The 22,806-nt window shown below is 40.9% G+C and overlaps 1 protein-coding gene across 3 annotated transcripts in view; it reads left to right on the top strand.

Annotated features, from left to right (window-relative positions):
* LOC126298498 (CCR4-NOT transcription complex subunit 2) overlaps positions 1–22,806 on the top strand; it is a 137,251-nt gene that overhangs the window by 69,393 nt on the left and 45,052 nt on the right. For all 3 annotated transcript variants that reach the window (XM_049989835.1, XM_049989836.1, XM_049989837.1), the window contains exon 3: positions 14,645–14,767. In XM_049989835.1, the coding sequence (XP_049845792.1) occupies positions 14,645–14,767 (123 nt within the window). The remainder of the gene's footprint in view (positions 1–14,644; positions 14,768–22,806) is intronic.

Raw genomic sequence — 22,806 nt, 5'->3', positions numbered from 1 at the left:
TAAATAGCAAAACTCCTTTACTACTTTAAGTGTCTCATTTCCTAATCTAATTCCCTCAGCATCACCCGATTTAATTTGACTACATTCCATTATCCTCGTTTTGCTTTTGTTAATGTTCATCTTATATCCTCCTTTCAAGACACTGTCCATTCCGTTCAACTGCTCTTCCTAGTCCTTTGCCGTCTCTGACAGAATTACAATGTCATCGGCGAACCTCAAAGTTTTTACTTCGTCTCCATGAATTTTAATACCTACTCCAAATTTTTCTTTTGTTTCCTTTACTGCTTGCTCAATATACAGATTGAATAACATCGGGGAGAGGCTACAACCCTGTCTCACTCCTTTCCCAACCACTGCTTCCCTTTCATGCCCCTCGACTCTTATGACTGCCATCTGGTTTCTGTACAAATTATAAATAGCCTTTCGCTCCCTGTATTTTACCCCTGCCACCTTTAGAATTTCAAAAAGAGTATTCCAGTCAACATTGTCAAAAGCTTTCTCTAAGTCTACAAATGCTAGAAACGTAGGTTTGCCTTTTCTTAATCTTTCTTCTAAGATAAGTCGTAGGGTCAGTATTGCCTCACGTGTTCCAACATTTCGACGGAATCCAAACTGATCCTCCCCGAGGTCTGCATCTACCAGTTTTTCCATTCGTCTGTAAAGAATTCGCGTTAGTATTTTGCAGCCGTGGCTTATTAAACTGATAGTTCGGTAATTTTCACATCTGTCAGCACCTGCTTTCTTTGGGATTTGAATTATTATATTCTTCTTGAAGTCTGAGGGTATTTCGCCTGTCTCATACATCTTGGTCACCAGCTGGTAGAGTTTTCTCAGGACTGGTTGTCCCAAGGCCGTCAGTAGTTCTAATGGAATGTTGTCTAGTCCGGGGGCCTTGGTTCGACTCAGGTCTTTCAGTGCTCTGTCAAACTCTTCACGCAGTATCGTATCTCCCATTTCGTCTTCATCTACATCCTCTTCCATTTCCATAATATTGTCCTCAAGTACATTGCCCTTGTATAAACCTTCTATATACTCCTTCCACCTTTCTGCCTTCCGTTCTTTGCTTAGAACTTGGCTGCCATCTGAGCTCTTGATATTCATACACTTGGTTCTCTTCTCTCCAAAGGTCTCTTTAATTTTCCTGTAGGCAGTATCTATCTTACCCCTAGTGTGATAAGCTTCTACATCCTTACATTTGTCCTCTAGCCATCCCTGTTTAGCCATTTTGCACTTCCTGTCGATCTCATTTTTGAGACGTTTGTATTCCTTTTTGCCTGCTTCATTTACTGCATTTTTATATTTTCTCCTTTCATCAATTAAATTCAATATTTCTTCTGTTACCCAAGGATTTCTAGCAGCCCTCGTCTTTGTACCTACTTGATCCTCTGTTGCCTTCACTACTTCATCCCTCAGAGCTACCCATTCTTCTTCTACTGTATTTCTTTCCCTTATTCCTGTCAATTGTTCCCTTATGCTCTCCCTGAAACTCTGTACAACCTCTGGTTCTTTCAGTTTATCCAGGTCCCATCTCCTTAATTTCCCACATTTTTGCAGTTTCTTCAGTTTTAATCTACAGGTCATAACCAATAGATTGTGGTCAGAGTCCACATCTGCCCCTGGAAATGTCTTACAACTTAAAACCTGGTTCCTAAATCTCTGTCTTACCATTATACACTCCTGGAAATGGAAAAAAGAACACATTGACACCGGTGTGTCAGACCCACCATACTTGCTCCGGACACTGCGAGAGGGCTGTACAAGCAATGATCACACGCACGGCACAGCGGACACACCAGGAACCGCGGTGTTGGACGTCGAATGGCGCTAGCTGCACAGCATTTGTGCACCGCCGCCGTCAGTGTGAGTCAGTTTGCCGTGGCATACGGAGCTCCATCGCAGTCTTTAACACTGGTAGCATGCCGCGACAGCGTGGACGTGAACCGTATGTGCAGCTGACGGACTTTGAGCGAGGGCGTATAGTGGGCATGCGGGAGGCCGGGTGGACGTACCGCCGAATTGCTCAACACGTGGGGCGTGAGGTCTCCACAGTACATCGATGTTGTCGCCAGTGGTCGGCGGAAGGTGCACGTGCCCGTCGTCCTGGGACCGGACCGCAGCGACGCACGGATGCACGCCAAGGCCGTAGGATCCTACGCACTGCTGTAGGGGACCGCACCGCCACTTCCCAGCAAATTAGGGACACTGTTGCTCCTGGGGTATCGGCGAGGACCATTCGCAACCATCTCCATGAAGCTGGGCTACGCTCCCGCACACCGTTAGGCCGTCTTCCGCTCACGCCCCAACATCGTGCAGCCCGCCTCCAGTGGTGTCGCGACAGGCGTGAATGGAGGGACGAATGGAGACGTGTCGTCTTCAGCGATGAGAGTCGCTTCTGCCTTGGTGCCAATGATGGTCGTATGCGTGTTTGGCGCCGTGCAGGTGAGCGCCACAATCAGGACTGCATACGACCGAGGCACACAGGGCCAACACCCGGCATCATGGTGTGGGGAGCGATCTCCTACACTGGCCGTACACCTCTGGTGATCGTCGAGGGGACACTGAATAGTGCACGGTACATCCAAACCGTCATCGAACCCATCGTTCTACCATTCCTAGACCGGCAAGGGAACTTGCTGTTCCAACAGGACAATGCACTTCCGCATGTATCCCGTGCCACCCAACGTGCGCTAGAAGGTGTAAGTCAACTACCCTGGCCAGCAAGATCTCTGGATCTGTCCCCCATTGAGCATGCTTGGGACTGGATGAAGCGTCGTCTCACGCGATCTGCACGTCCAGCACGAATGCTGGTCCAACTGAGGCGCCAGGTGGAAATGGCATGGCAAGCTGTTCCACAGGACTACATCCAGCATCTCTACGATCGTCTCCATGTGAGAATAGCAGCCTGCATTGCTGCGAAAGGTGGATATACACTGTACTAGTGCCGATATTGTGCATGCTCTGTTGCCTGTGTCTATGTGCCTGTGAATCTGTCAGTGTGATCATGTGATGTATCTGACCCCAGGAATGTGTCAATAAAGTTTCCCCTTCCTGGGACAATGAATTCACGGTGTTCTTATTTCAATATCCAGGAGTGTATAATCTATCTGATACCTTTTAGTATCTCCAGGGTTCTTCCACGTATACATTTTCTTTCATGATTCTTCAACCAAGTGTTAGCTATGATTAAGTTGTGCTCTGTGCAAAATTCTACTAGGCGGCTTCCTCTTTCATTTCTTAGCCCCAATCCATATTCACCTACTATGTTTCCTTCTCTTCCTTTTCCTACACTCGAATTCCAGTCACCCATTACTATTAAATTTTCGTCTCCCTTCACTATCTGAATAATTTCTTTTATTTCATCGTACATTTCTTCAATTTCTTCATCATCTGCAGAGCTAGTTGGCATATAAACTTGTACTACTGTAGTAGGTGTGGGCTTCGTATCTATCTTGGCCACAATAATGCGTTCGCTATGCTGTTTGTAGTAGCTTACTCGCATTCCTATTTTCCTATTCATGATTAAACCTACTCCTGCATTACCCCTATTTGATTTTGTGTTTATAACCCTGTAATCACCTGACCAGAAGTCTTGTTCCTCCTGCCACCGAACTTCACTAATTCCCACTATATCTAACTTTAACCTATCCATTTCCCTTTTTAAATTTTCTAACCTACCTGCCCGATTAAGGGATCTGACATTCCACGCTCCGATCCGTAGAACGCCAGTTTTTTTTCTCCTGATAACGACATCCTCCTGAGTAGTCCCCGCCCGGAGATCCGAATGGGGGACTATTTTACCTCCGGAATATTTTACCCAAGAGGATGCCATCATCATTTAATCATACAGTAAAGCTGCATGTCCTCGGGAAAAATTACGGCTGTAGTTTCCCCTTGCTTTCAGCCGTTCGCAGTACCAGCACAGCAAGGCCGTTTTGGTTAATGTTGCAAGGCCAGATCAGTCAATCATCCAGACTGTTGCCCCTGCAACTACTGAAAAGGCTGCTGCCCCTCTTCAGGAACCATGTCTTGAAAACTGATCAACCCATTTATATTAAATTTGACTCGCCCATTCAGTATGAAGGTTTGGTGTTAGTGCTTCAATAAACCATAAATACTATGATTGTAACAGCATTTTAAATGCATTAAAAATAATGGTAATGCTCTAGAAGACAGCACTGTTGGGGAAAATACAGTTTAAGAGTGAAAATACTTTCAATTATAGTGACATAATTACTGTGACCCCAGGGCTTGCTGAATGGGGAGCCCACAAAGAAGCCATATGATAGTTAGGAATGCCTAAATCTAAAATTTTACTTTTGGTTCATATTTCTTTTCAGTAACAGTGCCTGGGGGCTGCCGATTTTTTCCTTGATATGCCACACCAACAAATTATGCCTTAAAACACACAGTTAAAAATTATAAGGAGCAGTGAAATGAAAACCGAACACCCACCATAATGAGACCATGGAATGGTTCTGTTCAGAAGTAATCACCACATAAGTTAAGACATTTATTCCACTGGGAGAAGAGAGATTGACACCTGTTCCACAGAACATGGCCGGCTGCTGAAGGGGACACACACACACACACACACACACACACACACACACACACACACACACACACACACACACACACCTACTCTTGTACTTCCTCGTCAAACTGAAACTGATGTCCACATGTCTTTCTTCAGGTTGCCAAAGATATGATATCACATGGTGAAAGATCTGGCCAGTACAGAGGATGTTGCAGTGTTTCCTAACCAAGTCGTGCATCGTCATCCAACAGGATGATTATGTCGGACGACATTCTGCGTGTTCTAACTTTGTGACACATCGAAGTTTCTGCAAAAGTCTTCGTAGCACTGCAGATTGATTGTGATTTCATGTTAGAGGAATGCAATGAGCAGAGGACAGGTCAGCCTAACACCAGAACTTGTGTGAACAGCTTTGTATTTCTGTGCCAGGTGAGGTGTGGGAGGTTTCTACTATTGACTTTGCCATTTGCGCTCGGGCTGTTGGAATGTTGTCAGTCAGAATCATCTGTTGCACAATAATGCTGGCCCCAACACTGCCAATCAAACGAAGGCTACACTTCAGCGATTTGGTTAGGAAACATTTCAGCATCCTCTGTACAGTCTTGTGATTTTCACATCTTCAGAAACCTGAAGAGACATGCATTGGACAACGAAGTGCAAGAATTGGTACAGTTGTGGATCCGTCAGTGGCCAACCACATGCTACAAAACAGAAATTGATTGTCTCGTCTCCTGTTGGATAAATGACTCAATGCTTATAGTGATAACTTTTGAATGGAGCCATTCTGTGGTCTCATTGTGATCAGTGTTCAGTTTTCATTTGACTGCCCCTCATGTGTTCATCCAGAAAACGGTAAAAATTGATAAGGTGGTGAAGGAAGCTGTAAACTGTTGAATATGGCAAAATCGTATAAATCCAGTATGGCAGACCCTCTCCCCCCTTTTTTTTTTCTTTCCCCATAATCCAGTAACAGTGCAGATTGTTCAGTGGAATGTTAAGAGGAGGAAATCTCCCACAGGGCTGACAACACTCACACCTTGCACTACAATCTGACCACTTACTGTGATTGAAATGATGCGAAGAAGTACCAAGCTTTTGTGAACGTATTTTACAGTGATGTTCATGGTCATGTATGATACTTATTTCTAGCTATGCATATGAAATTGTCACAGCCCAAGGTCAAGCAGTTCACTGCTTTATGGCTAGTGCAGTGGCTCTTAGTGTCAGCACATGTAGATTGGCAGACATCTCGAAATCTTTCAAATTCTATTGACAAATTCTGAGAAATACTGAGGGGAGGGCATTGCTTCAAGAAAGCTGTATGGTATGGTCACATAATTCAAATTCCATGGCTCTTAGCGTACAGAGTAAGAAACTGCAAGGTTACTTGATGCAGATATTTATGTATGATGTGAATAAAGTGCTTGGATGGCCACTACATACTGGGTTGGCGCATAAGTTTGATAGGTTTTCCATCAGTTCAATAAACGCAACAGATACATCTAAGGGACTTTAGTCATCAATAATGTATCCTCCTTCACTATTTACAACAGTTTACCAACACTGGGGTAATCTTTTTATTCTGCATCTGTAAGAGATCTTGTGGCTGCGACTTGAACTCGTCGAGTCATGTTCAGAGCACATTTTCATCTGGAGAGGTTGTTAGTGTGGAAAAAGTGAAAAATCTGAGGATTCAAGATCAGGTGTATAAGATGGGTGTGGAATGACTTCCCAATCCAACTCCTGTATAGGTTTCTTCATCAGTATCTGAATACAGGTGGGTGTTGTCATGGAGTAGCATTACTTCACTCAGTCTTCCTGGTCGTCGTTCTTGGATTGTGTAGGCAAGAGGAATCAGTCGTTGACAGTAATTGTCAGCAGTGATGGTTACATCTTGGGGAAGCAATTTGTAGTACACCACACCATCGCTGTTCTGGCAGATGCATAACAGTACTTTTGTGGGTGTGCGCAGGGCTTTGTATGAGTTGCTGTTGCTTTGTTTAGTGTCAACCATTCCTTTCTTTTCTGTATGTTAGCATAAAGATACCATTTCTCATTACCAGTAACAATACACAACAGGAATGGTCAATGTTGTTCCTGAGCCATTTGTTGACGAGCAAGCAGATGTGCACATATGGCTGCTCCCAATACTTGTTATTTGGCTTAGAGAATGGGGTACCAATGTACCCAATTTTTTAACCATCAACAATGCAAGCATATGTCATGTAATGGAAGAATGATCACAGCTCATCAAATTTACCAGTTCTTTAGTACACTTATCTAGATTGTTGTGGATTAATGCATTTAAACAATGTTCATCAAACCCCAAAGATCTTCCTGAATGTGGAGAATCCCTAATGTCAAAATGATTCTCCTTATAATGAGAGAACCATTTTCCTGCCGTGCTCTGTCCAATGGCATTGACCCCATACATTGTGCAAATGCTTCTGACTGCCTCCGTGCTGTTACCCCCCCCCCCCCCCCCCCCCATTAAACTCAAACAGAAGAATGTTGGAAATGTTCTGATTTCTCCACTTGACACTCCAGTCAAATGGCAATATGTAACCACAAACAGTAAAAAAATGACAATTGATACACACATAGCAACCTGAATACCAACATGCAAAACAAAAATGCTGTGAACTTGCACATCAATGTAATAAGTATATATAACGTAATTGGATAAATAAAAAAAATCTCACCAAGTGGCAGCAGGAGAATGTACACATTAAAAAAATGTCTTGTGTGCAAGCTTGCGGAACCAGTGCCGCCGCCTCCTCCTTTCAGAAGGGTTGAATGGGAGGGAAGAGGGATGAAGGAAAAGGACTGGAAAGTTTCAGGTAAAGGAGTATAGTTTGGAAAATTCACTCAGGACCCTAGGTAATGATACTTATCGAATGGGAATACTGGTAGTTGGGGACTGCACTGCAGAGATTTGAAAACCCCGAGAGCATAAAGGTGGAAGACAGGGTAATAGGCAAGACAGATATCAGTGCAAAAACATTATGCATGAGTTAATAAGAGTAGAAAGCTAAGTGCATTGTATGTAATAGAGGTGGAAGGGGGCGGTAAAAAGTAGATAGGTCAGTCAGAAATTGAAAGATGTAGAAAACTAAAATGGGGTGAAGAAAGGAGTAAATCTAAGATGGATAAAATTAATGTAAATTAAGGCCAGGTGGGTGGCGAGAACCAAGGACATGTTGTAGCGTTAAGTCCCACCCGAGGAATTCTGAGAGACTGAAAGAATCCAGATGAACCGTGTGGTGAAACAAGCACCAAGGTCATGACTGTCATGTTGTAGAGGACACTCTGCAACAGGATACTGTGTATTGCCAGTATACACCCTGTGCCTACGCCCTTTCATCCTGATAACTTTGTGGTAGTCATGCTGTTGTAAAAGGCCTAACATTGTTTATATAACAGCTGGTACACAACATGCTGTTTCACAGGTGGCTCTCTCTTTGATAATACATATTTTGCCAGTTATAGGGCTGGTGTAGGTGGTGGTAGGAGGGCATATAGTGCCAGTCTTGCAGTGGGAACTGTCACAGTGGTTGAAGCCATAGGGTAGGGAGTTGGGTGCAGGAGGAGCAAAGGGTGTGGCAAGGATATTGCAGGGATTGGGAGGGCAATAAAAAGCTATTCTAGGTATCATCATCAAAATCTGACAGAATGGACCTCATTTCAGGGCATGATTTTAAGAAGTAGCTGATTGATAACATTAAAAACCAGGATAATCTGAGTGACAAGTGGTGTTCTCCGAATCTGCTGCTGCCCTCCCCCCCCCCCCCCCCCCCCCCCCAACCCAGCCCCCCTCCCTCCCTCCCTCTCCAGGGATGACAGAATTTGGAAATAAATTACTGCATTGATGGCAGTATCAGGCTTTTAGCTTATCTGTTGTTAATGGTGAATTAGATGGAAGCTAACATATTTGTCTTGGGGCTCCCATGACCTGAATGTGCTCAAGATTCACTTTAGTGAGGTGTTCACCTGTGTGGCGAGAGAGGAAGCTCTTTTAGTTACATACTCCACAGATCATTTGAACCATGTGGAATGAGTTGCAGAAGTGTATATGTGATTAGTGTTAACATTAATCATTTTTTTTAGTCCTACTCGTGCAACAACAATTAGAAACAAATGATTTTTTACAGTCTATTAATTTTTAAACAGAAATTCCTCCATGGAATAGGAGGAGTTGCCCAGGAGAAAATATTTTGGGTTAGATTTGAATCTTCCATTGCTGCATGTCTAGCATTTTTTGGTTCTGGGCAATTGATCAAAACTTTCTTTCTGCATATTTAACTCCTTTCTGAGCCCTCTTAATGTTGTATGGATGGACATCATTATTCTAAAATTCTGATGAATCATTTACAATGAACACACATTATTCATACTGCTCACTTTTGTGCAATCAATAATTAATTTCTGAGTGATGAGCTATGCCAGAAAATTATTCTGTAATATATTACTGAGTGAAAATATGCTTAGAGGTTAATATGTTTGTTTCAGAGACTAGCAATTATATGAAGAACAAAAATAGCTTAACTTAATTGTTTGAGAAGATGGATATCATGCTTGTGCCAGTTTGTTTTCATTGATAAGTAGACCCAATCATATGGACCCTTCTACCCAGTTTACTGACACCTGTTCATGTGTTACATCAGTTGTTAGTATGATTGTTTGTTGCGCAGAACTGAATGTAGTGGTTTTTTCAAAAAATTTAGGGAGAGCAGATTTTCAGAGAACCACTTAATAATTCTTTGGAAAACATGATTAACAGTCTCTTCTGTGGATTTACCAATGGTGCAAAACAGTTATTGGAAACTATGTTGATGAGTGCTTATAACTCACCTAGCAATTCTTGAAAGACACATTGTATACAGTAAAGTCCCATTAATCCGAACTAATTGGGGCCAGATCTTGTTCGAATTACCGATTTGTTCAGATTAGCCGGAATTACAGTGACAAGTTTCTAGAATGAAGCATGGTAACAAATGGGAACAACTGTGGAAACAATGAGTCACTCTGACTCCCTGCCCTTGTTGTTGTGCACTGTTGAGACCTTTATAGTGTCTGAGGTCAGTGCATTGCCAGTTGGCTCGCAAAGTGCTTAGTTATGTTATTGATTGCTGGCATGCGTAACAGTTGTGTTCATTCAGGTGTAGTGGTGTACGTATTTTTGTCATGAGTAAACTGAAACATACGTCAACTCTCAAAGAAAAACTGAATGCTTTGAAGCGGATAGACAATGGTGAGAATGTTTCTAAACTGGCAACGGAAGTAGATGTTGGTAAAGCAACCATTTGTGATTGGAAGTAGAACCAAGTGAAGCTTGAACAGTCCTATGCAACGTCTTAGGGGAAAACACTTGAAACACGGCAGAATTTTAAACAGTTCCAGTATGATAAAGTGGATGAACCTCTTTTCCTTTGGTTTATGCAGGAAAGAGAAAGGGGAGCTCCTTTTAGTGGAGCATTGGTGTAGGAGAAGGCTGTTTACCTGAACAAGTTAATGAATGGTGATGAGTCTTTTAGTGCGAGTACGGGTTGATTGGACAGACTCAAAAAACGTCATAGAATCTGTCAGCTAAGCTTTCTTCTGACCATGATGCAGCGAAGGAATACTTCGGTGAGTTTGAAAAAATGAGGGGGAAAGTATTCTCCCCAACATATTTATAACACTGACGAGACTGGCCTTCATTTTAGGGCACTGCGAACAGAAAGCTTGGCATCAAAAGCAAAAGACCATGCTCCTGGTTTTAAAATGTGCAACGATCGTGAGACTTTATTAGCGTGCAGCAACGCTGTTGGTAATCAGAAGCTGCCTTTAATGCTGATCGGCAGACCCGTTAGGCCCAGAGCTCTTAAAAACTGCAACATGGAGTCCCTGCCCATATATTATGACAACCAGAAAAATGCATGGATGGATGGTAAGCTGTTCAAAGAATGGCTTCTGGGCCAGTTTGTTCTCTCTGTTCGACGGTTTTCTAAGGAAAATTGTGTGTCCCCCCATGCGATCCTTTCGATTGATAACACGCCATCTCACCCAAGCACTGAGGAATTATGTGATGAAGAAATTTTGGCGAATTTTTTGCTGCCAAATGTTACACCACTTCTACAGCCGATGGACCAGGGCATACTGCAAACATTAGAACTGATTTACGGAAAACAATTTTTAAGACTGCTGATCAAAGATGATAACTTTCCTTTAGTGGACAAAATAAAAAAGACCAATGTGAAGGATGTTATTTATTGCGACACTGAGGCATGACACAATATTTCAGAAAATACTCTGAGAAAATCGTGGAGAAAACGGTGGACATCTCTTGAATATCAGGACAACCTCGTTGAAAATGAAGAGGAAAATCTACTACAAATGATACCGACAATCCCTGGATGTGAAGAAGCTAGTAAAGGAAATGTAGATGAGTAGATGGCAGCAAATGGGGCATGTGAGGAGAACTGTAGTGATGCTGATTTAGTTGCTGCTGTGACTCGAGACCAGGAAGAAGGGACTGCTGTGACGGAAGTGACAATGAGCCTGAAAGTGACAAAGGAGAGCTGGTGCTATGCAGTGACACAGCAGAAGCCTTTGACCTCACGCTACATCATTTGGAGCAACAGCCCACTGCTACACCTGCTGACTTGATGTTTGAGACTATGGTGCAATTATGCATCATATAACAGACTGTCTTCATTACACCAAAAAACGACGACTGAGCTTTTGTCATCTAAAAAGTAGGGATAAAATTTCCACTGTATTTTAGTAGGTTTGTCAGCTTTCCTTTCATTGTTATACATTGTTTAAACCTAATGTTTTCTTGCTGCCAATTTTTCTAATACATGTTTACTGTACTGTGTAAATTAAAATAGTGTATGTACAGCAGTTCACCACACAGTTTCCCGTAGACTAACATTTTTCATGTTCAGATTAACCGAACATTCGGATTAGCGGGACGGGACGGGACTCTGCTGTACTATCTTCACAGACTCTTATATTGGGCCCTTGTGGATCACCAAGTTTAGATGAATAGGTTGCTCGATCTAAGTGATGTAAAACAGTAGGAATTTGCAGCTAAGTTCATAATCTCCTGTTATGTGAATCATATCAGTGGCAAATTCAAAAGAGCGTACATAAATGTCTGATATTAATGCTACTATGACACACTTGGTTTGATACTCCTATAAATTTTTTCCTATTCTGTTTGTATGGTAATCAATTAGCTTGCTGTTGTTCATCCTCATTTTATATGTTAACCTTATTCAAAATTATCACTTTCCGAATGGCTCTCACTATATCTATTCAATCAAAGGTAGAATGTAACATCCAGAGCATTGCACCACCTGCAAAATTTTCTTCTGCTTGGTCAGTGATGAGACATAGTGTTAAGATATTCTGGCATTGCGAACTTCCTAAAGACTTGAAGCTAAGTATTGTACTGTTATTTTTTGTTTTCCCTGGGAATCATATGCTGGCATACTGTCTGCAATGCTAGTGGAGTTGGGAAACTTTTCCATGCGGCCAAATGACGACTTCTGTGGGATCATACCAAATGCTTCTGTTGTTAAGAAGGAATGAGCCCAGTTACATCAATCACAAATTTTATCTTTCCATTTCAGGTTAAATCTCTCTTATATGTTGCAACACAAATCTTTGAAATGGTTAGTGGAGCCATTTAAAAGCACAGAAAAGTGTCTCACTCATGGATGACTCAAATGTTCCACCAGATTTTGCACTTTTGTGTGCTACACATTTTATTTTGCCATATTGTATTGTGTAACATGATTCAGTTAGCTGGCATCTAGTCTACCTTGTGCACATTAGGTACTTTATATATCTTGTTGTATTATGAAAGAACCAACAAGGAATTCAGTCTTATTCTTTGTGTGATTATTTGTTAAGGAATGACCTTTTTAGTACTCCCAGTCATAATTTTCACTTCTCTCATCTGTAACAGTTTTTTTGTAGGACCAGCAGAAAACCGGTACCAGTAAGGGAGTTGCAGCAGGTGTCAAATAAAACATTCTATTTTCTGTCCAAAATATGTTGCGAGGAGTAAAAGCGCCTTTTTGTGCTGGGCTTCAAAAAGAAGTTAATTCCAATTTTTATCATAAAATAGGTGTTAAGGGCCAAGAGCATTGTTGCTTTGAGCTTGGTAGTGTGTTCTTTTGATTGGGTTGTAAAATTGTCCATGTTGACCTTATCCATAGCAAAAGGTTTCTTCACTATGAAACTGCAGCTACATAAACAGTCAAAAAATGTTCTGGTTACTATGTAGTTGCAGAAACAAAAGTCTGTGGCAAAACTTAAGAACAAAACTTTAACATTCATATGACATGTCACTATCAAGTAACATAGCTTGATGAAACTTGGCTCACACATAGAAAGAACAGCTACAGTATAGTACAGAAGGTAACTGAAAGAAATAGACATTACTCTTTTATTCGAAGACAGTAACTACACTGAAGTCACCACGATTTTAAGTGATTGCAGTGCATGCTCTGAAACGTGCTGCCCTTCTTCCCATAAGGTGAGTAAGAGTGCTTGTGGTAGGATGTTCCATTACTCCACCATTGTTGGTGTCTGCAGGTTGGTCTTTGGTGCACATACGGATGTGCTGCAGTTTGTCTCCACAGTACATTTATGGGATTTAAGTTAGGAGAATGGACAGGCTAGTCCATTCATCAAATACCCTCTTGTTCCAAGAGCTGCTCCATCTGCGCTGTTTGAGTCACACATTATAATCCATAAAAATGCACCCCTGAAAAGACACACACGGGGAAGGAGTACAGTTTCACAATACCATTGACTGGTGAGTGTACCACGCTCAGAGATGGGATTTCTTTGCCCACATCGTTACACCTGGACGATGTTTAACATTGTTCCTCTGTGCATTAAGTGTTGCCACCTCTCACCATATGAGGGTGCATAATAGCACATTGTCAGACATGGTCATTTTTGTAGTGCAGGTGCTATGGTGTGGGCAGGCATAATGCTGCATTTGCATACTGACTTCTAGATCTTTAAAAGTGGTAAATTCACTGGCCATTAGTATTGTGGCACTGTACTTCTTCCCTGTGGGCATCTTTTTAAGCATGCATTTGGCCCTGACTTCATTTTTATGGGTGACAATGTGCAAGCACGTTGAACAGTGCAGGTGAAGGAGCTCTTGGAATGAGAGGATATTCAGTGAGTGGACTTGGCCTGTTCATTGCAACTTAAGTGCCACTGAGCATGTGTGAGATGCGTTGGGCAGACGTATTGCAGCATGTCCACATGCACAGACAGCCATGGAACAGTTGTCAATTGCTCTGGAGGAGGGATGGAATGCCTGACCACAAGAATCCCCTACCATCCTCGTGCCCAACATGGGAACACATCGCAGAGCATGCATTGGTATCCATGGTATGACATATCCTATTAAGAACCATGTTCTGCTGTTGGTAAAGTCTAGGGGACCATCATGAATTGCATTGAGTACACTGTAATTATTGTCTTAAAATAAGTGTCATTCTGTTTACCACATTGCATATTTCTTTCACTTACCTACTGTAAATACTGTATTAGTTCAGCCTAGGTGTGGTTAAAGTTTCATCGAGCTGTGTTACATGGCAATGTTATGCGAAAGTTACTTTCGTCCTTAAGTTTTGTCCAGGAGCATAATGCAATTTTAGCTTTAGAATAAGATTCCTTTTCCCCAGCAAGAAATAGCAACTGAGACTCCTCGTGGATACTAGCTGATGACTGGACTTGGAGGAAATAAATACTGAAAATTCTGTCTTGTTGTGTCACTTGACCGGGTATTTTGGGTGGCTTTTTTTGCAACTCCTAAGTAACATTGTTTCTTACTAAGCTTTTTCCTGTTGTATGCCGCTTGAAAGAACCTTATTTCGGAAAGTGTTTTGTGCTTATGTCAGCTGTCACTTGGTAAGCAGACGATTTTTTCTTTGACTGTTTATTAAACATGTTAGTTTTAGATATTTATTTATTTATAGTTGCAAGATAGTGTTAGTTACCATATTACAATGTTACAGTGCAAACTATGAGTAGGTGTTAGTATTTGTAACTAATTCTGTTTCTGATTTATTTTTATTTTCTGTTTACTAGGGAGGCCACTTAGGGCGGCATTAAATCCCACCAAGAGCTCACATACTGATAACAGTCCAGCGTTGATGCGCCATAGTCCAGAGGTTAACACAGGTGGAGCAACGAGATTACACAAGCCAAAAGGTTTGTCAGATGGCATTATTATAACTGTGTCTGGAGTCTCTATATTCTTGTTTGTGGCATTAGTTTTTTTTACAGTTGTCATTTCTGAAACATTTGTAATTATATTAGTGATTTGTGAGACAGTTGATCCTGGAGGCACAAAATATAAGTAAACTTTTGTTTCTACCTTGAAACTAGGTTCATGTTATTGTACAAGGCATGTTTTTCAAGTAAGGTCTGTTTTGCTGTAGACACTAGTAGTTTGCTCGCATACTGCAACGAGCACATGCACCGTGTACCAGCACGCCCCAGGAACAACTGTACACAATTTCAGCTCTGTAGCTAACCTGTATGGTTCTGTTCTCTGCTTTCAAAACTTTTAAGACTATCAACGCCCACCGCGTGTAAGGTTCAGCAAGGAACCTGTCTGCTGCAGAAATTCATCAACAGATTTGCGAAGTGTACGGTGATACTGTTATGAGTGAAAGCAAAGTGTGTAAGTGGGTACAAGAATTCAAAGGTGGCCGTGACAATGTCCATGATGAGGACTGCTCTGGTTGCCCTTCTTTGATTACAGACGATTTGGTGGCTTCAGTTGAAGCAAGGATTCATGAAAACAGGCGCTTTGCAATAAAAGGTCTCTCAAATTTCCTGACCTGTCGAAATCAGTGCTTTACAACATTGTTTCTGAACACCTAAAGTTTAGGAAACTATGCTCCCATTGGGTCCCAAAACTCCTAACAGAGGACCACAAATATCAAAGACTTGAGTGTGCGATCAAGTTCTTGACTTGTTACCATGAAGAAGGTGACAGCTTCTTGAGTCAGATCATAACTGGAGATGAAACATGGGTTTTGCATATCACGCCCGAATCGAAGCAACAGAGCATGGAATGGAGACACACACACGCTCGCCTGTAAAGGTGAAGACCAAACAGACTCTGTCCCAGCGCAGAATCATGACATCAGTGTTTTGGGATAGGCATGGTGTTTTGTTGGTAGACTTCTTGCAACGAGGAACCACTATCAATGCGGAAGCATACTGCCGAACTCTGAGAAAGCTACGTAGATTGATTTACAACAAAAGATGCAGCATACTGACAAAGGTAATTTTCCTTTTCCATGACAATGCAAGATCTCTCACTGCAGGTCAGACCCGCAATTTATTGGACAGTTTTGGCTGGGAAGTTTTTGACCACCCACCTTACAGTTCTGATCTTGCGTCGAGTGATTACCATCTGTTCCTCTACCTCAAACAGCACAACAGTGGCAACTGTTACAATGATGACGACGACGTGAAAATGGCAAGTTTTTATGAAGAGGGTATTTTAAAATTGGTTGAGAGGTATGATACGTGTTTGTTTCTTGACATTGTTGCCAAGTTTGTTCAGAGTGAAGTATGTACTTTCTGAAAATACTTAAAAAACACGCCTTGTAGCTATGTCTAGTTGTGAATGGTTCTTCATCTGCTCCAGTTTTGGACAAAGTTGTTTAATGTTAATTGTTTTACACTGAAATGGTTTTTGGGAAGGCAGGAGAGATACTGATAGATAGCAACTTGAAGTTGAATTGCGAGATATGCTCAGATGCCCCAATGGATAATGTGTGATCCAAGAAAGGTAATGATGATGTGGTTTCATATGTTGTCTGGGGAAGGGGGGTTTCTTTGCAAGTCACTTAGGAAGGGCAACAAGATTCTTAACTCTTTTCAGTTAGGTCATGAGCACCTCTTATCAGTACAAAATACTTAGTGTGCAATGATACCAACCAGTTGGGCACAGATTATGGAGTATCCAAAGAAATAGACAATGTTGCAGTCAGTGGTATGCTCTCTCCCAAGATGGTCATTCTTGCCTTTGACCTCTTGTGACCATTCATCCAGGACAACGGCTTGTTAGCAGAATACAGCCTTGTGTATCAGTTGAGAAGTCTACTGTAATTTTCTTCTTTTTATTCTTTTTATCGAGCTGACAAAATTATAGTAACTGCACTGTAGGACTGCTACCATCTTCATAACTATGAACAAAATAAAACAGCTATATAATCTCAAATAAAGCTGATAGTAAACATATTATACATCGTAAGTTAAATACTATAAAAATGACTCTTAACATGCCATATTACTACCTTAGCAGCATATGAACAAATTATTGCATGTTCCACTACATACAGTGTCAAATTTGAACGCACTGAACTTTCATCATGTTAATCTATACAATAGCAAAAAGAACCTGAGCATTGGTGAAAGGATAATATCATCATCTACTGACAGATGAGCCGATGAAGGCTTGATTTGGAATGTATGTAAGAAGTTTGGGTTAAAATTTGACAAGGAATTTACCAAGGAAGACATGTCCTTACATATTTTTAAAAAATTGTTACAAAATACATGCAATATTCAAAATTGCTCTGCCCAGTGCCATTTGCCAAATAAGGATGAGAGGACATGATATAACAACAAAACAGCAGGATGATAAGAACTATTTTCCCGTATGTAACCTAAAAGAAATTTTTTGTTCATTGAAGTATTTTTGCCAGCAAAAATATTTTAATGATAAATAAGACACGATACTATTCAGTTGTGTATTAGAAAAGGTAACAAGGGAATGGAGGAAAATAACAGAAGAAGGAATTTAAAAAATCACAATTGAAAGAAATGGAAATAATCTGAGTTTTGATTGTTTGACTTGTGAAACAATCTTGCTATCTTGATTGAATCTATACAGTGTGCGACCATACAGATAAATCTCGTACAAGAGACAGCTTCAAATGCAGGCCTTAATACTTTTTTTCTTTTTTTTTTAAAAAAAATGTGTATATGATACATGCAATGGAGGCACCAAAATACATGGAAACTGATTATGGAACAGTAAAAAGACTACAAAATTTAAATATTTAGATGAAATAATACAACGAAATGCTTTTGACAAAGAAGCAAACTTATCAAGGACTAGGAAAACTGAAGTGGTTCAACTAACAAAAGATCTACATAACACCAACACTATTTTCATAAATGCAGAATTCTTACACAACAGTCATTGAACCAGAATGCCTTTATGCTTTAGAATGCCATTTGTTAAATTCAGCTAAATAGTTAGGTGAAACAGAAAAGAAGGAAAGAAAAGTAATCAGGAAAGTCTTGGGGCGAAAATATGAGAATGCGAAATGGAAATCGAGAAGTTATACAAAAATTTCTGAAAAAGTAGAACCAGTATCAGGCATGATGAGGAAGATGGGAGTTTTATTCTATGGACATCTAAAATGTCTAGACGAGAAGAGGACAACAAAAATAATTTTTAGCTTCTTTACAGAAACTCAGAAACACCAATGACATAGATCAAAGAAGTTAAAGCAGACATGAGAGAAATGGAAATAATGTAGGAAGAAATGAAAGAGAGAGAGAGAGAGAGAGAGAGGGGGGGAGGTTGAGAACAAAAGTTTCAAGGGCTTCCAGGAGAAAAAACGAGAAATGACAGGTGCAGTATGGACAGGAGGAGGAGGAAAACATAGGGAAAGTGTGAAAACTGTTGGAAAGAAAGGAGAAAAGAAAGAAGACACATGTTATTTCATGTGGTCCATAGGCCCAGTTGTATACTCTGGATAAATCCAGGGGTAGCTAATTGAGAACTAGGCTCACCACAGGTTAATTTGGAGTGTGTGTAGTGATGACGCCACTTCATTTCCCAGTTATTTATCCCTGGAATAGCGTTCCCATCCAGATAAGTTGGTGGTGACAAGTCAGGAGCATAGTGGGTATTTTTGCATATGTTATTTTGTATTTATTCAATCTTTGCCTGCAGAAATAGTGTATTAAACATGAGTAATAAGCATTCCAGGTCACAAAACTATTTGCTTAATATACTTATAGGCTTATCAATGCTGTAAACGAATTCAAGCATAGTAGAAAACAGGAAAACTGATGCAGCCTCGTACAATGAAAAAATTAGTGCAAAAGAAGTACCTAACCCTGTAAGGCACTTGTATATACAACACATGATCTGCCTCCAAACTAGTTAAAGTATCAGGTATTTGTTGTTTGACCAGTAAGCGATCTTTCTAAATTTCCAAATGAAGCATGCGATAAAAATGTGCAAGTTTTGGTCACCAACTACTTCAGATAGATCAACAAAGCAGCTACGACGGACGTAAGATTTTTGTTTAAGGAAGAAACCTGTAAATGTTACATGCAGAAAAGGTAGTAGAGGCTACAGATTGGTGGAGGCCCATATGTCTGAGAGGATCGTGGTGAAAGCTGATGAAGTCTCCACTTTTGAAGTGGCTTGTCTAACTTGTAGACTTGGTGTCTGAAAATATTAGTTGAAATATTTGCAGATAAGAAACTCATTGGGAAAAGGACGAGAAAATCTGATAAATTACTGAGACTGAACAACAAAGTATGATAGGAAACTACTTTCGAATCCTATGAGGCACTAACACGTGGACTATGTTGTGCAATCCTGCATGTACATTGGGCAGCTAAGTGGCACAAGAAACAAAGTCCTCTCCCAGGGGCAGAGTAAAACAGGGCCAGCATCTGATGCAGACTGAATTCATAGTCGTCAGCAGCACAGGTGGCACTGCTTGTAAAGGCTCACGCAATGCACCTCCCACACGATCATGATCTGTCCTCCTGATCTCTGTTCCTTCCAGAGGCTGCTTCTGCGCCAGTCACATAGGCTCCTACTTCGTAGCCTCCGTACTGAAGACAGGTTACATCTAAACATCTATGCGATTACTCTGCAATTCGCATTTAAGTGCTTGGCAGAGGGTTCATCGAACCACAATCATGCTATCTCTCTACCATTCCACTCCCGAACAGCACGTGGAAAAAACGAACACCTAAACCTTTCTTTTCGAGCTCTGATTTCTCTTATTTTATGTTGTTGATCATTTCTACCTATGTAGGTTGGTCTCAACAAAATATTTTCGCATTCGGAAGAGAAAGTTGGTGGCTGAAATTTCGTAAATAGATCTCACCGCGACGAAAAATGTCTTTGCTTTAATGACTTCCATCCCAACTCGCATATCATATCTGCCACACTCTCTCCCCTATTACATGATGATAAAAAACAAGCTGCCCTTCTATACGCACACATTGTGCCGCACATCAATTGAACAACACCCCCCCCCCCCCCTTACATTTCTATTCAGTGCCTCCTCATTAGTTATATGATCTACCCATCTAATTTTCAGCATTCTTCAGTAGCACCACATTTCGAAAACTTCTCTTTTTGTCTAAACTATTTATCATCCATGTTTCACTTTCATACATGGCTACACTCAATACAAATACTTTCAGAAACGACTTCCTGATACTTAAATCAATATTCAATGTTAACAAATTTCTATTCTTCAGAAATGCTTTCCTTGCTATTGCCAGTCTAAATTTTATACGCTCTCTACTTCAGCCATCATCAGCTATTTTGCTCCCCAAATAGCAAAATTCATCTACTGCTGTAAGTATCCTGTTTTCTAATCTAATTCCCTCAGCATCACCTGATTTAATTCGACTACATTCCATTATCCTCATTTTGCTTTTGTTGATGTTCATCTCATATCCTCCTTTCAAGATACTGCCCATTCTGTTCAACTGCTCTTCCAGGTCCTTTGTTGTCTGACAGAATTAAAATGTCATGGGCAAACCGCAAAGATTTTATTTCTTATCTGTGAATTTTAATTCCTACTCCAAATTTTTCTTTTGTTTCCTTTACTGCTTGCTCAATATACAGATTAAATAACATCGGGTATAGGCCACAACCATGTCTCACTCCGTTCCCAACCACTGCTTCCCTTTCATGCCACTCGACTCGTGTAACTGCCATTTGGTTTCTGTACAAAATGTAAATAGTCTTTTGGTCCCTGTATTTGACCCCTGCGACCTTCAGAATGTGACAGAGCATTCCAATCAACATTGTCAAAAGCCTTCTCTAAGTCTACAAATGCTAGAAACGTAGGTTTACCTTTCCTTAATCTATCGTTTAAGATAAGTCATATGGTCAATATTTCCTCACGTGTTCCAACATTTCTACGGAATCCAAACTGATCCTCCCCAAGGTCGGCTTCTACCAGTTTTTCCATTTGTCTGTAAACAATTCATGTTAGTATTTTGCAGCCATGACCTATTAAACCGATAGTTCAGTAATTTTCACACCTGTCAGCACATGGAATTATTATACTCTTCTTGAAGTCTGAGGGTATTTCGCCTGTCTTGTAGATCTTGATCACCAGATGGTAGAGTTTTTTTAGGAGTGGCTCTCCCAAGGCCATCAGTAGTTCTGATGGAATGTTGTCTGCTTCTGGGGCCTTGCTTTGACTCAGGTCTTTCAGTGCTCTGTCAAACTCGTCACGCAGTATCATATCTCCCATTTCATCTTCATTTACGTCCCTTTACATTTCCATAATATTGTCCTGCAGTACATCGCCCTTGTATAGACCCTCTCTTTACTCCTTCCACCTTTGTGCTTTCCCTTCTTTGCTTAGAACTGATTTTCCATCTGAGCTCTTGATATTCATACAAGTGGTTCTCTTTTCTCCAAAGGCCTCTTTAATTTTTCTGTAGGCAGTTTCTATCTTACCTGTAGTGATATATGCCTCTACATCCTTAAATTTGTCCTCCAGCCATCCATGCTTGGCCATTTTGCACTTCCTGTCAATCTCATTTTTGAGGGATTTGTATTCCTTTTTGCCTACTTCATTTGCTACATTTTATATTTTCTCCTTTATTCACTTAAATTCTGTATCTCTTCTGTTACCCAAGGATTTCTACTAGCCCTCGTCTTTTTACCTAATCGATCCTTTGCTGCCTTCACTATTTCATGTCTCAAAGCTACCCTTTCTTCTTCTACTGTATTTGTTTCCCCCGTTATTGTCAATCGTTCCCTAATTCTCTGTCTGAAACACTCTACAGCCTCTGGTTTTTCGTTTATCCAGGCCCCACTCCTTAAATTCCTACCTTTATGCAGTTTCTTCAGTTTCGGTCTACAGTTGATAACCAATAGATTGTGGTCAGAGTTCACACATATGGTCCTGGAAATGTCTTAAAATTTAAAACCTGGTTCCTAAATCTCTGCCTTACCATTATATAATCTATCTGAAACCTTCCACGGTCTCCAGGCCTTTTCCATGCATACAACCTCCTTTCATGATTCTTAAACCAAGTGTTAGCTATGATTAAGTTATGCTCTGTGCAAAATTCTGCAGGGGGCTTCCTCTTTCATTCCTTACCCCCATTCCATATTCACGTACAACTTTTCCTTCTCTTCCTTTTCCTATTAACAAATTCCAGTCCCTCATCACTACTAAATTTTCGCCTCCCTTCACTATCTGAATAATTTCTTTTATCTCATCATTCATTTCTTCAATCTCTTCGTCATATGTGGAGACAGTTATCATATAAGCTTGTACTGCTGTGGTAGGCGTTGACTTTGTGTCTGTCTTGGCTACAATAATGCGTTCACTATGCTGTTTGTAGTAGCTTACCCGCGCTCCAATTTTTTTTATTCATTACTAAACCCACTCCTGCATTACCCGTAATTTATATATAACTTTAACGTATGTTTCCCTTTTTAAATTTTCTAACCTACCTGCCCGATTAAGTGATCTGACATTCCATGCGCCAGTTTTGTTTCTCCTGATAACATTGTCCTCCTGAGTAGCCCCTTCCTGAAGATCCGAATGGGTTACTACTTTGCCTATGGAATATTTTCCCCAAGAGGATGCAATCATCATTTAACCGCACAGTAGAGCTGCATGCCCTCAAGAAAAAATACAGCTGTAGTTTCCCCATGCTTTCAGCTGTTTGGAGTACCAACACAGCAAGGCCATTTTTATTAATGTTAAAAGGCCAGATCAGTCAATCATCCAGACTGTTGCCCCTGCAACTACTGAAAAGGCTGCTGCTGTCAGGAACCACAAGTTTGGCCTTTCAACAGATACCCCTCCGTTGTGGTTGCACCTACGGCACAGCTATCTGTATTGCTGAGGTGTGCAAGCCTCCCCACCAGGGGCAAGGTCCATGGTTCATGGGGGGTAATACCATTATGCAGAATAATTTTCTCACTT

This window comes from Schistocerca gregaria, chromosome X (assembly GCF_023897955.1).
Source record: "Schistocerca gregaria isolate iqSchGreg1 chromosome X, iqSchGreg1.2, whole genome shotgun sequence".
Lineage (NCBI taxonomy): Eukaryota > Metazoa > Arthropoda > Insecta > Orthoptera > Acrididae > Schistocerca > Schistocerca gregaria.
Note: the sequence above shows the minus strand (reverse complement) of the source record. Positions and strands in the feature narration are given on the sequence as shown.